The sequence below is a fragment of the Diadema setosum genome, chromosome 7, assembly GCF_964275005.1.
Source record: "Diadema setosum chromosome 7, eeDiaSeto1, whole genome shotgun sequence".
Taxonomy (NCBI): domain Eukaryota; kingdom Metazoa; phylum Echinodermata; class Echinoidea; order Diadematoida; family Diadematidae; genus Diadema; species Diadema setosum.
This window is the reverse complement of record NC_092691.1, coordinates 13,006,784-13,034,118: the sequence shown is the minus strand read 5'-3', so window position 1 is coordinate 13,034,118 and position 27,335 is coordinate 13,006,784. Positions and strand designations below refer to the sequence as shown.

Sequence of the window (27,335 nt, the reverse complement as noted above, 5' to 3'; positions counted from 1 at the left end):
TTTTCAATACCAAAGAAGAAAGACATTATTTTTGTAGAAAGTAAAGTAGATGTGAATGTTTGTACACGTAGTGGTAGAGTAGTTAAACGTCCTTTACGCCTTGTTTTGTAAACATATTTATTTGTATCTGTTATTTTCACATGTACATGTACATTATCACTTATATTTGTGTATTCATATATTGTAAATATGTGTGTACTCTCATACCCCGAGAGGGGGTCGATAGAGTCAATAAAATCTAAATCTAAATCTAATTAGGAACAGCAAGCATGGCAAGAGTGGGACCTTCCCTACTTTGCATACTGGCAGTATAGTTAAGTTATCTAAAGTCCCTAAGTTTATTGTTGACGCCATTACTTTAATAGTTTTCAAAGTAAAATCATTTGGAATTCGAAAAATGTGTCATTTCATGTTTGATTACCTCCCAATGACAGATTAAGTATGTGGGAATGAGGATAACAATAAAACAGACAAACAGACAATGTGAGAATTAAGACAAGGAGGGGTGCACTGCATCACGATTTAGAGTTCGCATATTAAATCGACCTTTCTTTGCAAATAGATTATGTGATCTACATAAACTTAAGCATCAGATTTATGGTGGTATGGCAAACCTAATTTCTTTTGGGTCATCATGAATGTCACGAAAGTTCTCCAAAAACACCTTGCTCTACCTCTAGTACTCAGTATTGCACCCCTGGATATGGGGGCCTTACCTGCTGTTCTACTCGCCAACGCGCACGCTTTATGTAATATACAGTCGGTACGTATCGATATCGATGGGTACGGTTTACACGCACGCAGAGCTAGAGCTAGTGGAGCGATCAGCGCGAGCAATCTCTTTGGCAAGAGCTCAAGTGCGTGCGTAACTTGAGCGTGTACAGGAGAGAGCAGATGCAGTTTCACTCTAATTTTTGTGGAGAGTAGCTAATTTCTTTGCAAAACAGATCCTGCTCCAATAGCAATATGGCTGCGCTTATGCTGAAGAGAGTTAGCAGGCAAATCCTACACGTCAGACGTCCACTCTTGGCAAGATTTAGCTCGAGTTTGCTGATTGAAGATCCCAAGTATGGATGGTTGAAGGAGCTAGGCCTGTCATCGGACAACGACGGGGCGTACACGGGAACGCAGTGGGGCGGTAGTGGAGAGGTACGTGATACCGGTATTAGGCGGTAAATTAGTTAGGGTCCTAATGCACTTGTCAATTGAAGTCCCGGCCCCTGGGTACCCGGGGATGGCCGGGACTTGCAACCCACTTGCAATTTTGGGATGTTACACTACCCGGCCAAGTCCCGACCAAGTCTCCGACAGGTCGGGCAAAATTTTCACGGAAATCTTCCGCTAATTAGTCCCCGGCAGGCCAGGCAAAATTGAAGTTAAAATCCCCGGACAATTCCCCGACAGTCCGGGCAATATTTGTGCAGAAATCCCCGGCCAAGTCCCCGACAAGTCGGGCATATTTGCATAGAAATCCCCGGCCAAGTCCCGACCCTCAAGGCCCGGTCACACTGCCCAAAAGTCGCGTAAGTTTGCGTGAATCACGCAAGAAATTTGGTTTTGCGTGCTTGTCCGTTGAGAATTTTCGCTGATTTACACGATGAAAATCACCGATGAATGGCGCAAGAACTACGGAAATATCACTCAAAAATCACTAAACCACGCACTTTCAGCGCATCAACAGGCACGCAAAGGCCCCAAATAGGGCGAATTCGTGGTTGTGCGCGACGACAACAGAGGTCCATGGAAAATCACGCATTATCACAATGAATTGCGTATGAATCGCACATGAACATGACTGATAGTGGCAACATTTTCGCAAACGATCACTGATATTCCACGCATATTTCGCGCGTTTTTCGCGTAAGAAAAACGCAAACTACGCAAAAAATTATGTAAAACAGCGCAATACTGCCTAAACTTTTACGTGAAGCCGAGTTTTTGAGCTGCTCAAAAACCTTGCCTTTGAGGACCTGTCACAATGCCCAAAAGTCACGTAAACGCATGAATCACGTAAGAAATTCGAGCCTTATTTTACGCGATACATGCGCAATTTGCGCATTATTCATGGGTTTGTCTACAACGTGGAACCTTCGTAGTTGTCAGCCGATGTGCGCCGGATCGGCGCTTAACGCAATTCCAGGTTTTGAGGAGCTCAAAACTCGGCTTTGCGTAAAAGTTTACGCAGTATTGAGCTGTTTTACGTAATTTTTGCGTAGTTTGCGTGGTTCTTACGTGAACAATGCGCGAAATATGCGTGGAATATCGGCGATTGTTCGCAAAAAAAGTTGCCGCTATCGCGTTCACCAACGACTCTCCACTGACGATTAGCAGACATAAATAATGACGCATGTTTCGCGCTTGTAACACCTACCTATCACTGAAAATCACTGAAAAATAAAATATTGGCGTAGGCCTATGTATCTCTAACAGAACACGCAAATAAAGCGCATGTAATACTTACGAAATACTGATCGATGAATCACTAATGTATCACTAACAACTCACGTATGATGGTGCCGCTATATTTTTGCGTGATCTTTCCGTAGTTCTTGCGCAATTCATCGGTGATTTTTCATTGCGTAAATCAGCGAAATTGGTCAAATTCTCGACGGACAAGCACACAAAACCAAATTTCTTAGTTACGTTATTTATGCGATTACGCAACTTTTGGGCAGTGTGACCGAGCCCGCCCGCATGGAATCACGTAAAGCGCCGATCCAGCGCACATCCGCGGACAATACGATCGAAGGTTCCACGTCAGAAAAATTCATGAAATGCGCAAATCGCGCATGTTTTGCGCTAGGCTCTATTTCCTTACGTGATTCATGCGTTTACGCGACTTTTGGGCAACGTTACCGAGTTCTCAATAATAGCGGGGAATTGCTAGTCAAGCGAAATAATTTATGGTCACATTACTGTACTGGAAATGGTACAAGTCCTCATCAACTCTCAAGCAAAATCTGGCTCAATCCCGTGCCAAAATTCCCGCCCCAAATGCCTGCCATTTGGTTGGAGCGAATTTCCCCCGACAAGCCCCGGTTTATTCCCCACCCACCGGGGCAAAATAAGTGAATCTCCCCCGACAAAGCCCGGTCCATTCCCGACCCACCGGGGCAAAATAATTGAATTTCCCCCGACAACACCCCGGTACATCCCCGGCCCACCGGGGCAAATTAAGTGAATTTCCCCCTACAAAGCCCGGTCTATTCCCGACCCACCCGGGCGAAAAAAATGCTGAAATCCCCGCCCAACTTGGTTGCAAGTCCCGGCCATCCCTGGGTACCCATGGGCCGGGACTACAATTGACAAGTGCATAACACATAAAGCCAAAACATAGTTCTGGTACGCCTGCAAAAGTTGTCAAATATCGCTCCCAAATGTGAACGTATGCCTAGGAAATGTGGGGAATAACGCTGTAATAACAAGATATTCGATGGGTAATGACGAAATATTAACCAAAAAGGTTCAGTCTCAGAACTTACCCGAACGGGGTCAGGCTAAACTCGGACTCGCTCGGGGACAACTCGGCCTCGCTTTGACGGCGGGCTGAGTTGTCTTGGTTGTCCCTGTACTGGATTGTACAGTGTTGTGGTATGGGAGCGGCCTGTATAGCGCTTCGCGTTCTGGCTACTCGCAGTAATGGTCTGAGTTGATACAACATGCGCATCGAAAAACCTCTTTGGCGCGCATGCAAAATTAGTGTGCACCTATCACAAGCACCTCTAAAAACAAAGCAAAGACGCTTGATAAACAACAACGACTTCAAAGACAGCGCGTCTCAGCAACTCGGGTGATGTGCGTATACGCTTGAGGACCGCGCGCTGTCCATTTGTTTTGTACAGGATTAGCACGCACATTCCTGTCTGTTCAGTTAGGCCTCGTTTGGTATAGGCTTACAGTAGAATATGGCGATCACGAACTGCGTGTAAATTGTCTGAAATAGCATGAATAGGGTCGAGTTTTTCCTGAGACCGAGTTAGTCTGGATCCTTCTGGAATAAAAGTCGGTTTACCGACTTTTATTTTTTTATCTCAAAATACTCCAAAACGACTCGTCATCCCGGCAAATTGCGTCAGCCAGGTAAGTTTCTTTGTAGACACTTTCAATATATTGCAAGCAAATATGAAATGTTGCCAGATGGGTTCTCAAACCCTTACCACAACTATGTTTTCCCTTTAACATTAGGACACACATGCAGTGCATGGGTCTGCAAAGGTAGCCTAGTAATGTACTGGAATTTACGGTGAGCCCCGAAAAAAATTCAATTCAAAATCTAACGGTCAATAAAAATGTACTAAATGTTACCTTCCATTTTCAATACTTTATGGGAGTTTCTAAAATTATACTCTCTTCAATAACATACCACTGTATTTATACAACTCTTCATTTAAGGCATGCAAATGGGATTCTCTACAAAGTGATTAGTTTGCTGATAAATTCCAGTGCCCACCTACTCTCAGTTGTGTACAATACAAGTGTTTCTTGGCTTAGGAGAAAGATGCAGGATACCATTGTCTGCTATGTGTTTGTATGATGGTGATGTATAATGAAGATTCTTTTGAAATGACAATTTGACTTCAGCATTCTTTGTTTGAGATGGTAACTTAGTTGATGTTGTTGGTGGTGCTTAAAGGTGCCTCATTCAATATTGAATATTTATGCCTTATATATAGAAAGAAATTCACACTCAATTTTTTTTTTTCAAAGACGGAAAAAAAAAATTCCACTGTACAGTAAACATCTAAAATAATAATCGTGATAGTAATTGGGCGCAGGGAGCAATCTGCACGCATATAAAGGTTGAGATAGAGAAGAGCACCTTGTACAAGGCTCGCAAAATCTGGTCAGCCCGGCTCGGTAACGTCGAGCAGGCTTCTCGGTCGATCGCGCATGACCTAGACCACTCATTTGAAATGAGGGCGCTCCACCCAACACATTATTTTGCGAGGCAGTTTCCCGATTGTGTATTGTGATACACCAAAACAAAACTACAGGCCACTATAATTCTAAACACATAATACAAACAGACAAGCCCAATAGTGGGTAAGTGCAGTGCAGTACAGTGCATCAATAATATACAATTCCTCCTATCTTCCCATTAGATAAAAATAAGAAAATAAAGGAGAGAGAGAAGAGGGGGGATGATGTGAGACTTAACACAGTCCCGGATAAGTATTTTATATTTCTTTAGTGATAAAATCATATTCTGGCATATACGCCCATGGATTTCAAGAAGAACTAGAAAAGCACTGCGAGAGCGCAGACCTCCGCCAAGCAGTTACTAGTACTTTCCACTAATGATCTTGCTCTTCCATAGAGATGAGTGATTTTCACCCACTGAAAAATCGCCCGATCCCCCTATATAGAAGCCTTTGTTACGTTATAAACCCTCTGATGCACGGCGCGCCTCTCCCCAGCAGAAACTTGAGCAAGCACTTTAGTGCGCGCATGCAAACCTCAAATACGCGAAGCCTGAACTCCAAAGTCCATTGACCCTACCTGCCAAAATATCAAAATCCTTCATAAATTCCCCCAAAATTCTCGGATCAAGTGCTACCAAAAGTTGATTGTTTGTGTTACGACCAAAATCACTCTGAGAATGATCGCACAAAAGAAACAATCAACTAATGTTCAGGCAGTTTATTAACAGTGATATTGTGGGTACAGACTCGTAATCGTTTTTTACATCAGTACAATAATGATCAATAAAAACGATTATAAATCGGTAGTGGAATCACTTACACGTATTACATGCAATATCCCTGGAAATCACAAAGTCCCTACAGTTCCCTGGTAGTGTCCAGATAGGATGTTCGATGCACAGATGAATGATCCTTGACGCACCGATGAATTACATTACATTACATTATATATCTATTGTGTGAAAATTGTTTGCTTCAAAATGGTCTCATATTCAAGTAATGTGCAGTTTAATCGCCCCATCACTGTACAGGCATGCTAACCTGGAAACATTAAACTGCACATTACTTGAATATGAGACCATTCTGAAGCAAGTAATTTTCACACAATAGATACATAATGTACTCTTAAATGAATTCCACAAGGATTGGAACAATCATCCCCCAGCATTCCCACTGATTCCCACTGATCAGTTACTAGCCATCCCCTTTAAGATAACATCTTACTCTCTCACATTACAATATTTGTTTCAAAATGATGAGCCCTGCCAGGAATGTGTTTTATTACCTCCGCCAAGCATTTGCATAAAAGAATGCGTTCTTTGGAGTATTTTTTGCAAAACATCAGAACATGAGAGATGGTTTCTTGGGCCGACCTATGGCTCATTTGTTATGCCAGTTTTATTCAAAATGCCATCGTCTAAACGATTGCCATAATTGTACTGCAAGTGACATGTTTCTTGCGTTGTTTGTCTTTTTTTTTTTTCCTGCTGCAGGTCATATCATCCATATGTCCAGCAAATGGAAAACCAATTGCCAGAGTCAGGCAGGTAAGAAATGTGGAGGTCTCCATGGTATACATTGTGCACTGGAAAAAAATAAATAATAACTCAACATAAAATAGCTTGCCTACACTGTACAGGAATGTATGTAGTCTCATAGAACAGTAACAGCAAAAGAAGCATGTTGTGTATTGAAAGGAACTGAATGTAAAAGAAACAAAGATAAATCACATACAACAATTGTTAGTAGTCAGTGGTCCTTCTGACTCTGTGGTTGCTGCAATTAAAACAAGATAATCATGCTAGTTTGTTTTATACATAGATTGTCGGTCAGTAAATGCTGGCACAGCACTGATTCTTTTTTTTTTCTTTCTTTTTTGACTCAGCTGTACCATCATCAATAGGCGTTTTCACATCAGCCCGATAAAATTCCAAGCTTGAAATATTTTCCGCGATTGCGAATGAGAGCGCTATTTCATTTCTTATTCACATCAGCCCGAAGAGGGGGTAGCCTGAATAGTTTAAAATTTTAAAATAGCTAATTCGACAGCTGAGTATGTGCAAACAGCATCAGTAATGTGTGTGCCCTCTCAAAAATTCCTCATGATTTGTGTGCAGTTTGCCTCGATCGATCGGGTCACACACGCTAGGCATGATGGGATTCATCGCGCTAATTTCTCGAGTCGTTTTCACATTATCAAATAGCGCGCTACTATCCCGCTATTTCAGAAATTTCCCGAGTTGGAGTCGAGAAATTTTCTCGATCAGAGCAATACAATTAGGGCGCTAATTTGTGTTCACATTATCAAATAGCGCGCTATTTCGCTGTCGGGAAAATTCCCCAAGTCAGAAAATAGCGCGCTATTTCGAAACATCGGGCTGATGTGAAAACGCCTAATGTAAACACCTACATTTGTATCCTTTACTGTCACTGCACATTTGCAATTACTGTCACTTCCACGTCGTAACTTTTATAGTTAAAAAGATAAGTGGGAGTGAAATTAGGCATAATGGGTTGAAGTAATGGAGAAAGCGAGTCCCTTAGTTCAGAGAGAGTTAAAGGTAACTCCCACAGATCCTTGGTCTGGACCAATTACTTGTGTCTTGAAGGGATATACGAAGTGGCAGAGAGTGATTGGATGAGAAGATGGAGGTATTTGGGTCAACTGTGCACTGCAGTCAAATTGCTCTAATTTTGTTTGGGTGTTGTGTTGCTTTTTGTCTCATCTGCCAGGCCTCAATGGAGGATTATGAGGTTGCCATCGGTGCTTCCCAGGAAGCTTACAGTGTGTGGTCTGAGGTGAGTTTGACTTTGTTTTGTTTTTTTTCTGCATCATTTACAATGACAGATTTTGTTTCAGATTCACACATAGCTTAGAGAAGACAATAAAGAATGGAAAAATGCAAAATGGATATTTTCACTTTTTGAAGGCCACTTGCCATGGCATCTTAGCAAATGACTACATGTACATGTATAATGCAACTTCAACATCATACATCAGACCTGCTCACTATATGCATGTAATTATAGAAAATGTGTGAGTTAATTAGCATTGACTTTTGTTTGCGTCGAAGCACTTTCTTTTGTCCCAAGGACTTCAACTCAAGGGAAATTTAATGTGTGACTTGTCATACACCAAACACTTATTACTGATCTTTAGGTTGTGAATAGCACATAAATACATTACATGATTTGTGATTAATCTTGTACTGATAATATTCATATTGGTAATATTCATTGTTTTCTTCTTAGTGTGCACACAGTTACCTAGTATAACTGTACCTGGTATAACTGAATTGTTGGAGATGAAATGATTCACTGTTATATAGTATTGCCAATGCATATAATCTGTCATGGACTTTTCAAGACAATATATGATAACATGTACCGGTATAAAGTACAAATAGTTTGTGTGCAACTTTATTTTACCAAGGCCAAAACAGCACTACTCTGGAACTAATGAAACATCCCCCCCCCCCCCCCCCAGTATACATCACACACAATAACTACATTGTACCTGTATTGTATAGATGCATTCAAACCAGTCATCCATGAGACTATGATGACTTGTCATTTACTGCGTGGTATGATGCCAAGCTTTGATGGGTGATCCAATTTGATCTCTGCCCAGTGTTTATGATGCAAATGTCAGGCAAGTTCAGATGAGACTACAATATTGATGTACCACGATAACTGTCGCAGACCCTCTGTCCCAGTGCCTGGGCTTTTTCTTTTATACATGTATGTTATACCAAGTAGTGATACAACACTTTTATCATGATGTTTACCATAAGTAGAAAGGATGAAACGTGTTTATCATTGTTTCAAATTATTATTTCTGAACATTTTGAGTAAGTTGATTCACATGGCATGTCGAGGACTATAATCAAATTTCAGTATCCCTATCTTCTTGTGTAGTGATAAGAATAAGCAAGTTGCTGAAAAGTCTGTATTGGACCATTTCTACCAGTTAGCATGGATGTTGAATTACATGAGAAAGGTTGAAACTTCTTATTTTATTTTGCACATTTGAAACACAGAATTCATCATTTTTGTGTATTAAATTCCTACTATCAAAACATCTGTGGACTACCTTGTGTTGGTAGTGAACACTTGCAAGCATTTCTGCCCCATGATTCTTGTTATTTGGTAAACATCATACACTCACCTCTTGGAGAGAGAGAAATAAAAATATGATGTAAGTTTGTATATATGGCAGTATGCCTGTGATAAGAATTTTATACTATGTCTTCTCATTTACTGAGTCACTTATTTCAGAGATGATTTCCATTAGCGTGTTATGAAAAAAAAAAAGAGAAGGGTTAACAACAAGGGACTGTTCAAATACACAAAGTGCATTCTATCTCAGCCAAATACGTGTTAATGTGTTTGCCCTGTCATCTTTTACGCAGATGGCAAAAAAGAAACCAAAGTTTACACCATATTCAATTGCAGATTTACAGTGCTATAAACTTTGGTCAATTGTCATGTGACAAGACACAATTTGCTGATGTGCATTTTTGATGAGCAGAAATTTAGTCACTGTCATTTCTTGCAGCTGAGATGCCAATAAACAGTAAAATAGAAAAGTAACAATCAGTCTTTGCTGTCCTTAGCCTAGTTTAAAAAAAATTTCAACAAAACTATCAGCCTTGATGGAGACTAGTAGGTAGGTTTCTTATAATGCCTTCGCCATCATGTTGTGATGCCAGAGAAAACAAGATCAGACTCAATAGGTGTTTTCACATCAGCCCGATGTTTCGAAATAGCGTGCTATTTTCTGACTTGGGAAAATACCCAATCACGAAATAGCGCGCTATTTGATAATGTGAACACAAATTAGCGCGCTATTTGTATCGCTCTGATCGAGAAAATTTCTCGAGACCAACTCTGGAAATTTCTGAAATAGTGGGATAGTAGTGCGCTATTTGATAATGTGAAAACGACTCGAGAAATTAGCGCGATGCATCCCATCATGCCTAGCGTGTGTTACCCGATCGATTGAGGCAAACTGCACACAAATCATGAGGAATTTTTGAGAGGGCACACACATTACTGATGCTGTTTGCACATACTCAGCTGTTGAATTAGCTCGAAAAAAATTCGGGCTGATTCTCTTCGGGCTGATGTGAATAAGAAATGAAATCTTCAGCGCTTTAATTCGCAATCTCGAAAAATATCTCGAGCTTGGATTTTTATTGGGCTGATGTGAAAACGCCTAAAGAGACATTTGATGAAATATTGTTTAGGTAGGCCTGCTGGCACAAGCAGTATTCAAACATTCTTCTGAGATAGCTATGCACTGACTACAAATTTGTCCATCAGAAGACGTCATATTCTTAGACAATACTTCACGTAGGATAATAGATAATAGATGCTGCAATGAAAATTTGCTACTAAAGAAGAAGGAATCCTAATGAATGTAGGACTTGACACCATTGAAAGTGAGTGGATGTCATTAACATGGTATCTTCTTGGCATCCATAAATGGTTGCCATGGTAGCAATGCAGTGGCATCACCTCTTCCATTTTGCATGTGAACTCTCATATCAATGTCATTTTGCTGACACACATACTCTCTAAATGACTCTGTGTGATTTTTGTAGAGAATGCATTGCTTCCACACATTCCTCAAGAGTCAGTTGCATTAAACAAATTTCATTCCCTTTGCAGGTATCAGATTTTGGCAGTAAAAGCTGCATAAGTGTTCCACACATTTCATTATGGCTGGCATCTGGTAAAAAGGGGCACAAGACATAAAAAAAAAAAAACAAATAAAACATCACCAGATTAAAGAAAAAAGGGTTAACTGAGTGAATACAATTTTTGAGAGACAAACAGATAATTGTTTTTGAAATGTAATCTGTTTTGTCTGGTACTGATAATATTTGTACTGTTTAAGTTTTGTTTTTTTTATACATCACATTTTTATTGTTTGTTTGCTTGTTTGTTCTAGATGCCTGCCCCCAACAGAGGAGAGATTGTAAGACAGATTGGAGAAGCACTCAGAAAGAAAAAGCAGGCTCTTGGCAATCTGGTATGTGAATATATATATATATATATATATGAGCACTGCCCTACTACAGTGATGCATACATTGAAAAAATATAATGTGATACCATGTGTCACATGAGCAACCTTTTTTGTTATTTACTCTGCTACTTTGACACGTAAGCATTCAAATTGAAACAAATCAAGTACAGTTAAATCAACGTTTTTATTAATCGAGTTTTGGTATTGGTACAAGGTTGGAGTTTTGTAATGAAAATATCAAATACAAAATAAAGCATAAATAAGCACGTAACTTTTGGCTATGCTGCTCTGGGTTCCGATCACAGACTTTATTCCTCAATCCCTTATTCCATTTTTCTTCTGGATTCAACGCATCCTCTTTTCTTGGAGACTTCTTATGTCTTGGGGATTTTCCTCGGTCATCCACCTTTTTGACATCTTTTTGTTCACTGTCGTTCTCAGCTTTAAGAGAGTTTTGACGTGTTTTCTTCTTTGGCTTGATCAGTTCTTCACGAGGTGAGTTGAAGTACTTCCCCTGTCTTCTGCGGGCATGGTTTGTTGTTCTCCCTGACTGCGGACATTTCCTTCCTTTGATGGGTCGAAGTTGTGTCTCTGCAACATGGCCTCTGACATTGCAGTAGGAGTTTCTGATGAACTTTCCAGGAGTTTATCCTTGATCTCCCACTGGGAATGAAATCTTTCTTCACTGTTCCGAACCAGTTTTCCATGAGCGTGTTAGTGTCTCTATTGGAACTTGGAGGACAGGGCCAAATCCAAACTACTACATTATTGATTTCATGTGTTGGTCAACCAATTTTCCAAAACAGAAACTCACTGTCATGTGACTGTATTGTGAATTGTCAATCATTGATAATCCAGGCAATATCATCCTTTGCGTTCAGTTGGGTAGTATCCTATAGCCAAAGGAAATAACATTACAGTTATAGGCCAGCAGCTGCAATTGTACACTTTCCTATAACAAAGGGTTGTATTTTACTGTAAGGTTTTGACGTCATCGAGCGCATACAGTAGGTATCCAAGTGACTCTGCATGTGTTGGTAATGGCGCTGCAGTTTCTTCCACACCGTCCCCATGTCCATCATAACAAAACCACCGCCCCCCTTCTCTGAAGATGCATGTGAAGTGTGCACTTTGGTACTTTGTCAATCCTTGCAGTGTATACATGTACCTCGCAGATCCAAGTGTAAGGTTGTGCTGGAAAAAACAGAGCAACGGGAACGGTCCTTTCGAGCACAGATTGGTACTGATAAACATTTGGACTGATGCATAGGATCGGAGGATGCTTGAAGTTGTCAAAACGACGCTTGTCCCATTTCCTTTTACTAGGACAACGCTTTTGGCTATGCTGCTCTGGGTTCCGGGTTCATATCCCCCCATAGAAGTTGGTATAGTGCCGGCGTTGTGTCTGGTAGACCGCCGGTCGTCAGCAGGTGTGGCTCAGCTAGCGACGCTCGTCCCTCGTACCGGTAGTTGCCCCAGCATGACAGTCCCGCTCGCCGACGTTGATTCAAGCCTTGTAGATTGTGACTGCAACCCATACTGATGTGTTTTATGTGCTAACCAAAATGTTTTTCTGCCTAATATTCCCTAACATTAGTACTTAGATAAACTACTAAAATCAATTAACATATGGCTCAGACAGAAGTATGCATTCAAAATACTCCTCACAAAGCAAACTATTTCTACTTACTAAATTAAGACTTCCCTAGCACCTAATCATATTCCTGAATATCATTAACCTTACCTCACAGCCGGATGAGCTTACCTGAACTTGACACAATGATGTAATACGGTATCACTGAATCCAATTAACTAATTTTCTTTTATATATCTTCTTTGGAGAACCCTAACCAACAGAGGCGTCATTGATCTTACGAACTTTTGTACAAAATCAATGGTTATATAAACACTCGAGACAAATATATCCCTTTCCTGACACCATGTGAATAGTTGGTCTGCCAATAGTTATAATTGCACACACATTGGATAGAAGGTAAAGTCAAGTTGTAAAAGTGCATTATATGTGTCAACTACTGTAGTTGGAAATGATATACGTATGTACCTGATTTTGTGTTTTGAATTTTATATGAATCTAGTCCTTGTTTGTTGTTGTTTTTTTATTCAAAGGGACTTTTAGCAATGTTGACTATACACAATTAAAAACCCAACTGTGAATAAGTACAAAGTGCTAACTTGCATGTTTCTTTATAAGTGCTTAAAAAAAACACACACAAAAAAAAAAAAAAACTGCCAAAATGAAGTGATGGCAATGATGGCACTATTTTCAACCGTATATTAGAGACTTATATTCCATTTGTCTTAATCTTGTTCTGTTCATTCTGTTGACAAACTATACCCTCTCTTATCCCATCCAGATCAGTCTGGAAGTTGGCAAGATTGCATCAGAGGGTCTGGGTGAGGTGCAAGAGTTCATTGACATGCTCGACTTCTCAACTGGTCTCTCAAGGATGTTTGCTGGCAATGTTTTCCCTTCTGAGCGTTAGTACCTTGTGTTTATGTTTTTACTGTTGGAAAATTTCAGTAAACAGATTTCTGCATGTTGCGAAAAATCATGCGACCTGTCTCCATCTTGCCTTGATCATGACACAATCATTTGAGCTGAGAAAAGCGCAGTAAAAGTGCAAAAAAGTGACTCGGCTGTAAATGGTTAAAGTGCATACTTTGATTTTCAAGCTAGATTTGTTCAAATTTCTAGTCCAAGTCTTAAGGGTGTTGTGAAATTTGAAGGTTTCCCTATGTATGCAACTACAGTGTTTTGACCTGCAAGTATAATGCTTAAATGCCGTATCCCCTGCATGCTGAACAGCATCTAAACGTAAAGGGCTGATTTTCACTGAACTATTCATCTGGATTGTGGCTTTCTTACCATTTCCATAGAATATGTTTCAGAAATATGTGTAACAAATCATATGTGACCTGCTACAAGAAAAGAAGCCAAAGATTGTGATTGGCCGATTCTCTGATAACTTGACATTATTTCCTTATTTCTCTGCTTTGATTTGATATAACACATGATTCCTAAAAGAAATCTTGTGAAGACATATTGAGGGTCTAGTGAAAGCATGTAGAGTGTTCCTTTAAATTATTGTTTCATTGAACGAGGATAATGTATTCATCTCCATTGACTTGTTTTGCCGCAGCTAAACACTACTTTCCTACATGTGTATTATACACTATGTGTCTTTATCTGCCGATTTCAATTTTTTGATCGAGTTCAGTATGTCCAGTTTTCACTTCCTTTGTTATTTTTAGAACATAATAACCAAGAAGGATGAAATGAAATTACAAGACAGTACGTTGCTCAAAAACACAAACATAACACTTTGAATGCATGTAATGTCTTTACTTTCTTCCGTTTGTTCCGAAAAAGCTGCACCATTTCACAGCAAAGGAGTGAAACTTTTTAGCCACCCATAGATATATGCCACAAAATTTGGTATTCTCCCCTCCTAACAAAGGTAAAACCTTACTTAATGTAAATGGACTATTCAAGCGTGAGTGCATTATCTGTTGGGTACTATTGACAAGAAAATAACCCTTCTCTTTCTCCCCCACAGCCCCTTCTTTCTAAGCATGATTCATTCACCTAAACCCAGTTTGAAGGTCTGTGCAATCATACTTACAGCTACAAAGATCCCTATTTGTTGGCACAGATGGATAGACAGATAATCTTTTTTCAGTTTCCCAATTGTCGCTCTATCCATTGTAGTTTGCTCCGCTGAGGTACTTTACAAATTATAGGAGTGGCTTTGTGTATGACAGTGTAATCTGCAGAATAAGGTGTTTGCTTTAGGAGATAATCCACGATGTAAGACACAAATATCATGTTTGAAATGCTTTGGCTTTGTTTTCAGTGGAATGTAAAGGTGGGTTTGAAAGATGCAAAAGGTTTATCTTACATAGCATATGTTTTATGATGGGTGAAAGATTGATTGCAGTCAAATAATATTAAAAAGCAAAGAATGTATGTTTACAAACCTTTTTGTTGCTCAACAAACTACATGTGTACCTAACTCCTAGTCTTTGTAACCCTCATTGCTGATTGTTTGTTAACCCTAGGCCCAGGTCATGCTCTGCTGGAGCAGTGGAATCCACTGGGTCCTGTTGGCATTATCACAGCATTCAACTTTCCCAATGCTGTCTTTGGATGGAATGCATCACTTTCACTTGTCTGTGGAAACTCCATCATGTGGTAAATGTTTCCAAAGGTGTTTTTATGGCTCCCTGACATTTCCTTGTAGGAGGCACTATATTGTTGAGTTGTCTGTCTGTATAAGTAATCGATTGTGTGGATGATGGGACTTAAAGACATTATTTAACATTTGCAGATGAAACAAAAACCCAGCTTTAGTGCTTCAAAATAATTTTAAAATGTGAGTTAGAGATGGAAACAACCAATGTAAAAAATGGTAATTGATATAATCAAAGTTTATTGCTGTTGAATATACAGAATGTGAACAACAGTTACACAATGTAATAGCATCGTTTCTAGACTAAACCTCTGCAGGTATGGTTTATTGAAAAATGAAAAAATAGTGATATCTCCTCACATTATAGGCTTTATTGCAAATTTTTTATATGACCGGATGTTTTGTGGTACAACTGTCCTACACATACGCATCAAATATGACAACTCAAACATTTCTGAAATCACTGCTCCAATGGTAAACAACACCATGAAGAACTGTTTGAGCTATCTTTAATGAATGTGGCATATGTATGAGTGAACAAAGCTGCACCTATCAACTTGTGGGCACACACACTAAAGCTCAAAGAGGACCACTGCATTTAGCTGTCATTAACCTGTAAATCATTATAGATTTCACTGGTGAGCAGAGGGCTAGAGACATTAAACAGCTGATGCTGCTTTGCTCTATGATGTGCCAGTGTGGATGTGCAATGCATATGCATGTGGCACACAGAACACTGTGGAATGTATCGCCATGGAGACGAGTGTGGTCTTATGTTCTGCCCAGGGTGAGTCTCCACCTAGGAGGCTCCCTATAATGTCCAATGTCCCAAGAGATGCAGACAACAGTGACCGGGAGATGCTGGGCATAAGAGAATGAGTTGATAAGATGTGAGGGTGGGACATTGCCATGACATTATGACATCTGAACATGACAGTGTGGTAAAATATCAAAATTTTAAAAAGATAAATAGTTGCGCAGAGACTATGACCCTGTTTACAGTGCAGGGCTGGGCCAAGCCCGGGCTGAGCCCAGGCTGAGCCCGGCCTCAAGTGCGGTACTCTGTTTACAGTGCAGGGCTCAGCCCACGCTTTTAATTTAAACCTTTCAATATTTTGTTGTAGTGGCGCTCTGCCTGTAAACAAACGACTGTTATTGGGAGCGCGCCGGTCGCAATTTGGTACCGCGTTTGGCCCTGTTTGCGTTTACAGTGAGAAAAGGCCAGGCCGAGCACGGGCTGAGCCCGGGCTGAGACTACCTCCAGAGCTTGGCCAAATGCACGGCCGTTTTTGGTACCGTATTTGGCCTTTTGAACGTTTACTGTGAAAGGAAGGCCAGGCTGAGCCCGGCCTTTTCACTCGCTGTAAACGGTGTCTTTGACACAAGCCCAATAACTACAGCGTCTTATGCATCATGTTACATTGGTAGCTCATACAATGTACCTATCAACTTTGTCCTGACCAATACTGTCATATTATGAGAGGTAAAATTTTTTGCATGGAAGGAATTTCTTGAATCCAGAACATTACGATGTTAGAGAGAATCACAGTGGTGGAGAAGCAGGAGAGAAAAAGAGAACCTACACAGAGGGAGTGAGTTTGATGGAAAATGACAAGAATTGTGCATTCAGTTTGAATCAAATATAATGAAAATATTTATCTGTTGATGTAGTATTCATGAGTATGATTAATTGTCATTGAATTACAGGAAAGGAGCACCATCTACACCACTCATCAACATTGCTACAACAAAGTAAGTCACATTTGTCTCAATATAGCCAATGATGTTACCAAAACTAGCTGTGTCTTTAGCTGTGTGCATGTTTGTTGGTGTGTGGGTTTATGTGTCTATGTGTGCGATCATTCATGTTGGAATTGTGTGTACTGGTATAAATTTGTGTGTACATGGTACAGTGCACATATGTATAAACTGTGTTCCCACATATTGTACTTGTAAGCTACCTTGGGTGCAGGGAACAATACATTACCATTGGATGCCCATTCCACCAAGCTTGTGGGAAACAGAAACTAACTTGTGAGGTACACACAGAACAAAACAAAAACAAAAAAAGACTACAAAGATGTACCCCATAGATCAATGGGTGCAAGGTTGTGTGTGTGTGTACCATCTGTATTGAATTGTAAGTTCTCTGCTGCTTAACTGCATAGAAGGCAGTGTGTACGTAGTTTTACAATAACTACCATGTCTTTATGACTTTTGAGTCATTTCGTGAATTATATATTTTGTGTTTGACCTTATCATACCCAATATGTGTTGCACAGTTAGACAACATACATTTTATCTTCAGGTACATCTGTATTTCTTCAAAAAGGATATAACAGTGTTTTTGTTGCACATATAAATTTGGTGGGGGAGGGGAAAGAGAGGAAGGCTTATCTGTGTACATAGTGCATCCAGAACAGAATTCGCATTGTTTGCAAAATTAATGCAAACAGAGGATCTTGTATGTGTGTGCACGTGTGTGTGTGTGTGTGTGTGTGTGTGTGTGTGTGTGTGTCTAAAAAAGCCTCAAATAAACATCATTAGAAAGATAAAATGGACAATCAGGAAGCTGCGTGTGCTCATTATGTGGACTGAATTTGATAGTGAGCTCCTTGAGACATGGTTATGAAAGCAAAATGTCTGTAATTACTGGCTGAACAGACTAACGGTCATCAACATATTTTGTTGTTTGTGTTGTCTTACTGCTATGACATAGGCCACACAGCTCACAAGAAAATTATCTGAACATTGTACACAGCAATGCTGAGTATTCACTGAAAATTTAGATGTAGCAAAAAAGTGTGCATTAGGAATACATCAAATCTGTGGCTAACACCTTAAATTAACTTTGCTAACTTCAGAAATGTTAACCACTGTCGTATAGTCATAGGCACATCTATGGAGGGATGATTTTATGTATATATATATATATATATATATCTGTGTGTGTGTGTGTGTGTGTGTGACCATGTGGTATGTATTAGTGTTGATACTATACATCTACCTCGTTTGTAAAGATAAACAACAAAAGGAACAGTCTTCCAGCTGTAGGCAGCGAAATCATACATATTTCTCTTTGGTACTGTCACAAAACCATGCACATTAAACCCTCCTTTATGACTCCCCTCTTTTTCTAAAAGGGTCGTGAAGTCTGTGATGGATGCGAACGGGGTACCACCAGGCATCATCACTTTGCTGTGTGGAGGAGCTGACATAGGGTAAGTCCTTGCTTCAGCTGTCTGCATTGTATTTAAATTCAAAGAATACATCCAGTTTCATTATTTTCTCCAAGCTTTTTTTTTGGGGGGGGGGGGGGTCTTGGCTCATAGCTCATAGGCACATACGTGCATGCAGAACGACCAGAAAGAGAGAGAGAAAAAAATACTGTCATCTGTAATGTCATGCAGGTCGTATTCATTTTCATGTAAAGCCATCCTTCACAGAAAACGAATGATTTTTTTCATGTTCCAAAATGCTATTTAGCTGTATGGTTGTATTGCAATGTAGGACTTCTACATAAATCAATCCCACATCATCCCCCAACAAAAAATAAATAAATGAAATAACATTTATAATATATTGTGTAGGAAATTACAGTCAACCTCTGTGGTAAAATGTGTGTCATTGAGTGAGATACTGTGCATGCCATATATTTCATGGTGTTTTTATTCTGGTAAACTGCACAAGTTGACTCTCAAAATGATTTCATTCCGTAAAAGAAATACAATGAATTATGTTTTCAAGGCGAAAAGTCACCCGCTTTTCTCTTGAGCAGGAATGATGTGTATTTTTGTAATATAATGACTGTCATTCTACCCCACCAACTCAGCCACTTTTTGAAATGACAGAATATTTACAAGTCCAGATTTGCTAGATACTGTATACGCCATATATTTTACGAGTCTAAATTTTCGCGAATCAAGACTTCACGACAATTTCGCGAGTGGTTAAATTCGCGATCGTGGAGTCATGTACTGAATGGAGGAATGTTAACACGTACGTCACATTCATATTGGTATTAGAGTCAATATTTTTGCGTGTTTTTAATTTCGCGAATAGCAGCTGACTCGCGAAATTCGCAAAAATGAAAACCTCGCGAAATATTCGGCGTATACAGTATTATGCTGACAAGGTAGTATTTATGGCATATACAATACACCATCTCACACTTGCCGCCCAGCACTAATGTACATGTATCATCTCTTACTTTGTGTCTGACAGACAAGCCATGGCCAAAGACACAAGGATACCACTCTTGTCGTTTACTGGGAGTACCGCTGTAAGTGCCTTGGGAGTTCAATTTTTTGCCAACTTGAATGTGTGCCATGCCCTGTGTACATGCTGTGTGCAGAGTGATGCCAAATATCATTCTTATCTTATCTTATGCGCGTATTTGAGGTTTGCATGCGCGCACTCAAGTGTGTGCTCTGGTTTCCGCTAGGGCGGGGCGCGCCTTGCAGCTGAGGGTTTGTGACGTAACAAAGGCTTCTATATTAGGAAATCGGGCAACTTTCAGCATACAATCATGCACACAATGCTATAATTTAAGTACGTATGGGTAGAAATCACTGATATCTCTATGGAAGAACAAGATCAGTGGTGGAAATGAGCTGCATGCTTGGCGGAGGTCTGCGCTCTCAGAGTGCTTCTCTAGTTGAGGAATGTATTAGCCCCCATTCTTGCTGGTTTGTTATGTTCCAGTTAAAAGAAAAGAAAAGGAAACATGTGAGCTGCAGTAGATGCTACTTGCTACAAGTGTGTATGATGATGTATAGAAATGAAGCCATGAAAACATGCAGTTAAAGGTGAAGGGTAAATGTCTAAAAGAATTGAAAACTCTGTCTATGACCAAATTTACCATACTCAATATTCCCCATGGACAAAAAAATGATGATTTAAAAATCAAGTGAATGGTTTATGGTATGTATTTGTTGATATATTGATAAGTATTGCTTTCAAAATGGTCAGTGATGAAGGGTTCTTTTATCCATTTGAATGTCAACATACAGCTCAGTCAACAAGTTCTAGAACTTCTTGGATTGCATTATCAACAATGTTGAACAGTCATTAATTTTTTTTTTTCAGTCTCATTGGCAACATGTGTTTAATGTCATAAACAAGGACAAGAACATCCATGTCATCTTATCACTTCATCTAGTGTGAACTTGTCATTTTGACTATAATGATTGTTTTGTGAATGCATTTGTGCATTTTGCTATTCCATAACTATCTGAAATAAAGGATAAAAAATTCACAAATTTTCATAACTTTCATAAAAAGTGGAATGGTGTTTGTGTGCTTCTGAAGTATAATTGTAATGTTGAAATCTCTTCCAAGATTCTGGTGGTATAATGAGGATGATTTTTTTACAGGTTGGTAACAAGGTTGGTGTCATGGTGCAGGAGAGGTTTGGACGGTCCCTCCTAGAGCTCGGTGGCAATAATGCCATCATTGGTAAGTGTGACACTCCATTGCAACACTAAATAACTCCCTCCTTGGGACAATTTTGAAAAGATATTAAAAAATGTACCGGGAATTCCTCATATTTTCATTTTGTCGCAAAATAAAAGAGCACTTGACTTCCAGTGCCTCCTTCAGAGGGCAGGATGGATGATATTACCCTCACATTGTATGCCAGTAATAAGTTTGGGAAGTGTGTACTGTTCATTTTTATGAGAAATGATATTTTTTAGAATTTTCAAATGTTCAGTGTTGCCTGTACATCGTTCTACTACTATGGCATCACCAATTGTAGCTTTCTTTTCCAGCAAAGAAAGCACATGGATCTAATTAAAACTTTAACAAATTCATAGGTTTGAACGGATAGTTTGATTTCCCTCAAATTTCACTGATACAGTGTATGTGCTACTTATATATCTGCATTTACTGAATCCACCTATTTCTTCGGGGGTACATTTCCCTTTTACTTTAACAGTGACAGAAAGGTGAGAGCTAAATTTGGCGTCAAGACAAAGCTACGACTCTAGAAGTAATGTTGATTTCAGATATGTAGTGGACATCATAGCAATGCTTGTTTTACTGTATGCAGAGTATCTGAGTGAATTTTATATGTGTTGCAGTTTGTCGAATTTCACCATTATATTTGATCAACAGGTCATCATAAATTCTTATGCAAAGGAACGATGCGACAAAGTGAATAGAGTGTAGTTAACCACTCTTGAGAACAGGATTAAGCTGTTCCTAGGTTGTCATATATTTTTTCATCTTCAGCATTATTCTTTCCTTCATCTTTTCTTATTTCTTATGTTAATCTTTGAAATCTTCCTCTTTACTTCCATTTCATATAATTTGGTTCTTGTTTTCTTCAATGTGGTCTTGCTCTCATTGTGATTATATAGTACTGGATGATGCAAACCTTGACATGGTAGTACCAGCAGTCCTGTTTGCCAGCGTTGGTACGGCCGGCCAGAGGTGCACCACCACCCGAAGATTGGTATGCCACCTCTCTCACACAGACCTAACTTGAAAATCATCTTGCAAATCCTCCATGTTATAAGGTGTATTCATTTAATGTATGTTTCTTGTGCTCAGCTGGCTGTGACCTTTACCTGCCTTATCAATTCTAAATGAGCCACTTTCCATCTCTCCTGAGATGACAGATCACACTGACATACCAATTGTATGATGTAAAACTGATGCAGATTTGGGATAGTATCACACAACTGTAAGCTTGTCAGGTGGACTGATAGTGTTCATGCAAATTACTGTGCAGTTTTATGACTATTGGAGTTGCATTTACAGCTCAACTGGCTAGTGGGGAAAAGAGGGGTTCAGGGGCTGTACTTAATGCTGCAGAAGAATTCCTGCTCATTCAAAGAGGGTCTAGTACACAGTCTGTCATGAGTAACAGACTCAAATGAGTTATGTGTTGAAGGAGTGATTGGCATGGAAGTGCAGTGTTTAATAGCACTACCAGTTTTTGATTTGTAACAGAAAGGTAACATTCATTAAGTCTGTAAAGGCTTTCCATAGTGTTTGGCACAAGTGGTCCCTTGCCTCAAAATTCAATCTTGCAGCAAAGAAGTGAAGGTAAAAGCAACTGGCAGATCAGTGTATGGGAGCTATAGCAATACATGTGTGTATTGGATGACAGGTTGATATCAAACTTAGTGGTATCTTGATAAGCTTTATAGTAGGTTTCTAGCTGACCATATGTTTTGCTTTCTTCCATCACTGATCATCTCTGCTGGAATTGATCAGGAAACAGAGCCGGTTGCTTGAAATTATGTAGGCATCATGAAATTTATCAAGCATTCGCCATGTTCAGACATATTTCTAGTTGGAGTAAAATTTTATGGCACAGCAATTAGAATTCAAATTTATGCTTATATAACCACGACCCTTGTGTCTACACGACGGTCGTGGGAAGAAACTCCGACCAATTTACCACGGCCTTCTTGGGGATCACTGTGGAGGGTCGGTATAACTTCCGGAAGTGGTAGCGCCGCGCAGTCAACCATACCATTGTTTTTCACCAGTGGCATTTGTCTTCTCCATTCTTGTTGATGAAAATTTCTGAGTGCTAGCTTCTCCGTCGCGATGGACTAGATTAGAATTGTACTGCATGCGCATGTGTACTCGCATTTGACTCCGGAAGTTTTACCTAGGTCGTATAAGGTTTGTAAGGTCATAGATACTCCGAGGGCTTGTCTGCATGGGCAATTTACTCCGACCGGCTAGTCGTGGTAGCGAGTTACTCCTGAAAAATCTTAGGAGTACTGTATACGCCAATATTTTCGCGTACAGATATTTTCGCGAATCGCGGTATCAGTGGCATTTTCGCGTGTTGTTAAATTCGCGATTGATACTAGTAACGTTAGTAGTAGGGTCTACTGCCAAGCCCGAGAAACATGTTCAAACACTTGCCAACGTACTCGTAACGTTTTTTCCATTTGCATTGTGACTTCCCAAACATGACAATAGAAAAGACACAGTAGAAGATTTATAAAATGAAACAATTACGGGAACTTGCAGCGAGACACTCACACACGGCATTCACAAGTACCTACCAGATGTTGCAACAAAATGTAGATGACAAATTTTCAGAGCTGCGCTAGCGCTAGCGAAAGTTTTACATGCATCCCTTGGCCTCACCCAACCACGTCGAGCCGGTGTTCGTTCGCGTAGGCAAACGTAGCACGTAACCTTACTGCGACCAGCAGCCCCGTACGCATAGCGTATAATGGGGCTGTGGACTGTAGCATTCAGGATCATGACAGGGGAATATCGCGGACAAATATCAACTTGAAATTGAAAAATTTTTCAATTAGAAGACATACTTGTAAAGATGAAGTATTGAAAACAGGGTTCGTGCAACATTTGGTCCTGCCAATAGTCCCTTTCTTTTCGAATTGATGACTTAATGTGACTCGGTCCAGAGGAACCTGGGAGAGCTACACTGAACTGATGGCCAGCGCATACTCACACAGAAATCTATAAATTTGTGCACATGCGCTGGCCGTCAATTCAGCGTGGCTCTCAAGCTCTCCCAGGTTCCTCTCGACCGAGTCACATTAACCCATCAATTCGAACAGAAAGGGACTATTGGCAGAACCAAACGTTGCACGAACCCTGTTGTCAATACTTTAACTTTACTGGTAAGTCTTCAAATTGAAGAAATTTTTTGATATCAAGTTGATATTTGTCCGCGATTCTACCCTGTCGTGATCCTAAATGCTACAGTCTGCAGCCCCATGGCCATAGCGTACATACTGGTAGGAGTGTGTGTACGTACTGGCCGGTATAACAGCCGCGTTGGTCTGGCCAGCGTTGGATGCATTTTGTCATCGACGTAAGGTATGACGGGGTAATATTTTCGCGTGTTTGCGAAAATAACCGCGTATATAGTATCTTGGTCGGAGGAAGAGGTCGTGGTAAGTTCTTCCGACCGGAGGAAGTTACCATGACCTTGTTCAGACGGGCACTACTCTGACCTTTGCTCCGACCTTCCTCCGTCCAAGCTTCCTCCGACCCTTCCTCCGAAGTTACTCCAACCAAAACTGCCTCCATCTGAACGCAGCTATTGTGAAATAGTGAGAACAGTAGCCTTCGAGTATTTGTATTATGCTGTGGTGAATACCATCCCAGATCTGCATAAATCTCAAGACTTATGACCTTGTCCTGTCAGGAGCAGTATCTACTACCTGCAATGACTGATGGCTTGATGATGGAGGAAAGTTTGATTTTTTTAATAATTTGCCTCTTCAATAGGTTGATATTCAAATGAGCTTTATAAGTATGACAATATCAATCCCTTTCATAAGACTATTACTTGCAGTAGGTTTTGAAACCCTTCCTCTGCATTTTGTTTTGGTGATGTGTGCTTTTATTTATTCACATTTTATCTTTTTGTTTTGTAGTGTATATAAAATGTGAATCATTCATTATGCTTATACTATCCCTGATATAATGCAGTGTTTGAAGCAAACTTCTGAGAAAACATTTGCCATAACAAAAGTAACCATTTTGCCACTTTCTGATTGTTGTCGTTTTGTTTTTTCTAGATCCTTCATGAAAGTGTGCATGATGTTGTGGTGGAAAGGTTAAAGAAGGCATATGCAACAATCAGAATTGGAGATCCCCTGGATGGTAAGGAATGGGGAAAGGAATAGGTCGAATCCTTGCTTTACACAGAGATGCCAACTGTTGCTTTTCAGCAGTATTTTGTACTATTTATTAGCCAAAATTACTTCAGGTTTCATGGAAAATACTGTTTTCCAAAATCATGTAACTGCACATGTCTGTAGTTGCAAGAAAAGGTAAAAATATGTTGTAGTTGTGTCTTTTTTTCACCAGAACTGTGCCTTTTTAGCTCACAGAATATTGTGATGCTGTTATACAATGTTGACACCATATCACTTTCAGTTTTAGCACTTATACAATTGCAGTATAACAATGATTTGAATATGTGATTTGATAAAGACCAACGTATCATGAGAGTGTGGCATCCTCACTTGTCAGCAAGAAAGATGCTCAGAGTATTACTGGTACATGTATGGGGGGGGGGGGGGGGGGCTAGGACTCAAGACTCTTGTGCTGCAATACTGCATCAGGGTATAATGTTATACCATACATTTTCTTCACACTTTAACCCGTTGAGGACGGTTTGATTTTGCTACAACACGCATTTCCCATAGACACCTGCCCGAGTATACTCGGGACTCGTCCTCAACGGGTTAAAACTGCAACCTAATATACAGACATCTAGGCACCTTTCTAAGTCATGAATTTCACCAGTTACTGGAAAATGCTATACTCAATCATAAGTCTAAACCATGTGGCTCCTTCTAAGCCTTTATATTAGAGAGAGTTTCATACCTGTGATTTATTTGATAGTAGCAACTGTGAAATGCTTTAAGAATGGATTATTTGATATCTAGCATGCAGCTCTCCTTCAGATGGTGTTTCAGTTTGTTTTCCTGAAAATGTTAGCAGTCTGCTATAAACTTTCATGTCCTAAGTTCGATCAAGTCTCATTCATCATTCTTTCACTATCCTGCCCCCCCAGTGCTATCTAAGTTTTATTGTCCAATTTCTAGTCTTCTGGTAATTGATTTATAAGTACCTTCAAAGCCACATTTAAACACTACATACATTTCCCCTCATTGACTTGGTAGAGCAGAGCTGTACCTTTCTTTGGATATATTTTGTTGCTGGTGCCTCAATTTGGCATTGAGTTCATTTAGTGTTTCGTATTGTTATTTTAACGTTGCTCCTATTTGTACATCACCAGCATTCCTCAAAGCAGACTATGAAATTGAAAAAAAAAATGAATGAAAATGAGCAGAGAAAATGAGATTCCATAGCGCAGATGGTATTAAAAGAGTACGGGTCAAGCAATCCAAAGGCTTCCTGTATGAATCCAAAAGGAATCCCATTTTTTTTTCTCATTTTCATTCATGCTATATATTTCTGGTCATTTTCCATATTTGTTTACATTTGAAATAAAAATGTGTTAGGTACAAATGTATGTACATGTACAGTATCTCCTTGTAAAACCCCACAAAATTATGATGTGTTCTGTTGCAACTGGTTACTGAATTTACAGACAGTATGAAGGCAGTTACACTTTCCAGGCATATGAAGCCAGAATCGTGCAAATTGCCAATGTGTGATATGTTTCACATCTTCCTTCCTATTTGTGCACAGAAAACACACTGTATGGTCCTGTGCATTCACAGCAAGGGGTAGATGTCTTCAAAACGGCTGTAGGGGACGCTGTGGCTCAGGGGGGTACTGTGGAGTATGGTGGCAAGGTACTGTGGGTCACATGACCTTGATATTGATGAAGTGTGCTTGTGTACTATGCATTAGACAAAGCCATTTGCGTATCATTTCTTGTTGACAAGATAAATGTTAGTACTGTCCCTGCTGGTTCACAGTTTTAGGATTCACAATCAACTTTCTGGGTGTCATCACACAGGGCACTTAAGATATTTTGTTGTAATAATAATCGATGACACTCAATTCCCAATAAATGGTATGCCGCACTCTGAAAAATGAAACTGTGAAGCTGGCAAATGGTCATAATGTTTATTAAAGTCATTGAGACCTAGTGCCTAGTACTAGATAATTCTTTTTTTTTTTTTCTGCCTTCTTTGTTTTAATATTATTTTTCTCTTTTTTTGGGGGGGGGGGGGTGGTGGTGGCTGGAGAAATGATAGAAACTGACATTTTGAACTTGTTTCAAGATTGTTTTAATATTAGCTTCTTTTACTGGCAGTAGTGTTTACTTATTCCAGATGCTTTAGGAAATGAAATTGTCACAACTGTAGACAATTCCTTTAAATTTGACAGTCATTGCATTCAACCAAGCACAAAATGAGGTTTCTTAGTGCCCCTTCTGATCCAGGAATTCTGCACACTGGTGATTTTGATTGCATTGCTATGTCTGGCATTTAGCATAGAAACAAAGAAGAACCACTGCATTTTAATGTGTTTGATTGGCTACCCTTTGAATTCATGTGAAATTTCTTGGGAGTCTTCATTTACAATTGTAAGCTGTAGTACATTGTATAATGAAATAATTTGCTGGCATAGTGCAGATGGCAGTCTGAAACTGATTCCTTCTTGCTGTATCAAAAATTTTATTTTCATTGGCCCATTACTACACAGACACTTTTTCTATGTAATGCTGAAATACATG

At 39.7% G+C, this 27,335-nt stretch overlaps 1 protein-coding gene across 1 annotated transcript in view; it reads left to right on the top strand.

Annotated features, from left to right (window-relative positions):
- Positions 1-874: 874 nt before the first annotated feature.
- LOC140230376 (alpha-aminoadipic semialdehyde dehydrogenase-like) overlaps positions 875-27,335 on the top strand; it is a 53,591-nt gene continuing 27,130 nt past the window's right edge. The window contains exons 1-13 of the mRNA XM_072310523.1: positions 875-1,149; positions 6,416-6,469; positions 7,656-7,721; positions 10,879-10,959; positions 13,331-13,454; positions 15,036-15,168; positions 16,874-16,918; positions 18,310-18,387; positions 19,391-19,448; positions 20,542-20,623; positions 21,529-21,623; positions 24,694-24,778; positions 26,339-26,445. Coding sequence (XP_072166624.1) covers positions 967-1,149; positions 6,416-6,469; positions 7,656-7,721; positions 10,879-10,959; positions 13,331-13,454; positions 15,036-15,168; positions 16,874-16,918; positions 18,310-18,387; positions 19,391-19,448; positions 20,542-20,623; positions 21,529-21,623; positions 24,694-24,778; positions 26,339-26,445 — 1,191 coding nt within the window. The 5' untranslated portion in view covers positions 875-966. The remainder of the gene's footprint in view (positions 1,150-6,415; positions 6,470-7,655; positions 7,722-10,878; positions 10,960-13,330; positions 13,455-15,035; positions 15,169-16,873; positions 16,919-18,309; positions 18,388-19,390; positions 19,449-20,541; positions 20,624-21,528; positions 21,624-24,693; positions 24,779-26,338; positions 26,446-27,335) is intronic.